Source organism: Stegastes partitus, unplaced genomic scaffold (genome assembly GCF_000690725.1).
Source record: "Stegastes partitus isolate 25-593 unplaced genomic scaffold, Stegastes_partitus-1.0.2 Scaffold3166, whole genome shotgun sequence".
Taxonomy (NCBI): domain Eukaryota; kingdom Metazoa; phylum Chordata; class Actinopteri; family Pomacentridae; genus Stegastes; species Stegastes partitus.
This window is the reverse complement of record NW_007580897.1, coordinates 1-2,635: the sequence shown is the minus strand read 5'-3', so window position 1 is coordinate 2,635 and position 2,635 is coordinate 1. Positions and strand designations below refer to the sequence as shown.

Below are 2,635 nucleotides of genomic sequence, written 5' to 3'. Positions count from 1 at the left end.
GTTCGACACCCCTGGACTAGATGGTATGAATGCATACCATGGTGCTGTCTGGGGCTGATGGTTAAATTGGGAACAGGTAAGGTGGGAGGGCCAGTCAGGTGACCAGGAACAGAGGGAAAGTCCAGGGACATCTGGTGTGTGGGTGGGGTGTGACAGGAGGCCGGAAGGAAACAATAAAAACAAAACAGGACAAAGATGTGAACTGTGACACAATACAAGCCTCATCATCCCTCTTTCTCTCTACTTCAGCTGCACGGAAGCATCCTCCCGATCCCCCAGTCGATGCTGTGGTGCAGAACAAGACTGACTCATCCATCTCCATTCAGTGGTCTCCTCCTGACAGCGATCGCCCCGTACCCATCAAAGGCTACATCGTGGAGAAGAGGAAGATTGGAACTCAGACGTGGCAGAGGTGCAATGCTGGAGAAAACATTATTTCAACAGAGATTACTGTCTTCAACTTCACCGAGGAAGCGACCTACCAATTCCGTATCTCTGCCACAAATGACTTTGGCCAGAGTCCGTACCTGGAGGTACCCGGAAGCTTTTACCTCGGTAAGGACTGATGTCTCTGATATTTGTCATTCCCAGCTACGTTTTGTTATCATACGCCCTCTTTTTTAATGCCTTATCACTCTTCCTTCAGAACCCAGTGCCGAAATCACAAAAGGCCTGGTGAACAGCAGTGCCGTCTCTGGAGAGGAGTTCTCTATTTCTGTGGAGCTGTCTGCTGTTTGCTCAGGCTTCTGGTCACTAAATGGCCGCCTTCTGCGCAGTGGAGCTGATTACCTCATCACCAGGTCGAAGAACATCCACACGCTGCTCATCCGTGTCGTGACCGTGGAAATGAATGGAGCTGAAGTCAAGTTTGTGGGCGGAGGTTCACAGAGCAGTTGCATCATGTCTGTGAAAGGTACACACTGGAAAAAAAGCTCTAAGTCACATCAATATGGTCGTGTGCTTTTATTTTCTGTTTTAAAGCTAAATGTTTTCTCTTCATTTTGTGAGAGGCAAACCAGTATCTTTTCTTACTAAACAACTGTCTTTACAGCCCGTCCCGTCAGGTTTACCAACAAGTCGGATCATCTAGAGGTGGTGACTTGCAGCGCACAGGCCACTGCTCAGCTGACTGCTGAGGTGTCAGATTACGATACGCAGGTTTGTGATGGAAACACATGTCGTTTACATCCTTTGCCGTTTGCTCACACGTGTTCTATTTATAGATCTTAAAGTATGCAGGCACGGATAAGTGTAATGCAGTTCTAATGCGAGTGTAATGCTTGTCACGCAAGCAACTTTTGATGACGTATTAGACTCCCAACTGCTTTTTAACTGACCTTCATAGATTGCACAAGCAAACTGGAAGGATATTTATTTTAGCATTACTCTGACTTTGTTTCTGTTTTGCTGCTGCTGTGGAGAATGCCATCATCATACCACTTTTACCCTTTAACATCAACCATATGCTGCTGTTACCCAGAATAGTCTGCAATAGAGACAGCTTTGGACTTATTTAGAAATGCAAAGTATAATGGTAGTTACTTGAGGAGAATATTGAAGTGCAGTTGTATTCCTAACAGTCCCTTTATCAAGTCTGTGTTCTGTATTTATTTCTTCAGGTGGCTTGGATGAAGAATGGGCGGGAGATAAAAATGGGCAAGAAGTATGAATATCTGATGAATGAGCGCAAGAGGATCCTGATGGTCCACAACGTCACAGAGGAAGATGTGGGCGTTTATGAGTGTGTTTTGGCTGATGACAAGCTGTCCATGCAACTCACTCTTAAAGGTACGCTGATCAGAGTCGTAGCTACGAAGTACAGCTTTCAAGTACAGCTTCATAGCAGTGACAGCTGACTGTTTGCAGCGGATTATTTGCTAATGTGCCCGAGTTGTTGACCTGTGAAACAAGTTTTGCTACATCTCACTAATATAATCTTAGCACAAACAGGATTTGTAAAGGGGAACTTGGCTCAATGTGTAAAAAATAACACATACATTGTGATGCTTTGATTCTTAAAATAGAGTACAGAGCTGTGTGTCATCATGTAGTCATTTACGAAACAAATTAAAATAGAAATATTGAAATTATAGATTCATAGACAATTAAAAATCAGTATTGCAGGACTTACATTTTCTTGTCAATCTTATTTTTGTCTAAGATGAACCTGCCAAGTTCCTAAACAAAGCCAGAGGTACCATGGGAATGTCGTCGTCCCTTAAAGGAGATCTTGAGCTGAGCTGCGAGGTATCTCCTGCCAGCGCTGTCGTTGTGTGGAGAAAAGATCAGGTGGAGATCACCGAGGACCAAAGAACTACCTTCGTCTCCAAAGGGACTCAAAGGAAGGTCGTCATCAAGAGTGCCAAGAAAAGTGATGAGGGACATTACTCCTGTGAGACAGCAGCTGATAAAGTCACATTCCAGGTCAAGATAAAAGGTACGACGCTTTCACAGAACGTAGACTCTTAATAATGTTATCGTTACAAAAGTTTAGTAAACTAGTTTTTTTTTTTTCCCCCTCAGAAACTCAAGCCGCAGCTGCCTTCTCCAACAAGGAGTCAGTCCAGAGGGAGGTGAAAGCCACTCTCTCCCAGAAGGCAACTCTTAGTTGCAATGTGTCTGATAGCAAGACAGA

The 2,635-nt window shown here is 44.3% G+C and overlaps 1 protein-coding gene across 1 annotated transcript; it reads left to right on the top strand.

Moving 5' to 3' along the window:
* Window positions 1-57: 57 nt before the first annotated feature.
* On the top strand, window positions 58-2,625 carry LOC103375856 (obscurin-like; the record flags this gene model as incomplete). The annotated part of the gene is made up of 7 exons (XM_008306161.1): window positions 58-76; window positions 250-555; window positions 647-913; window positions 1,052-1,158; window positions 1,620-1,788; window positions 2,162-2,437; window positions 2,524-2,625. Coding segments are annotated over exons 1-7 (1,246 nt in total), but the record flags the coding sequence as incomplete, so codon positions are not given.
* Between the last annotated feature and the right edge of the window lie 10 nt (window positions 2,626-2,635).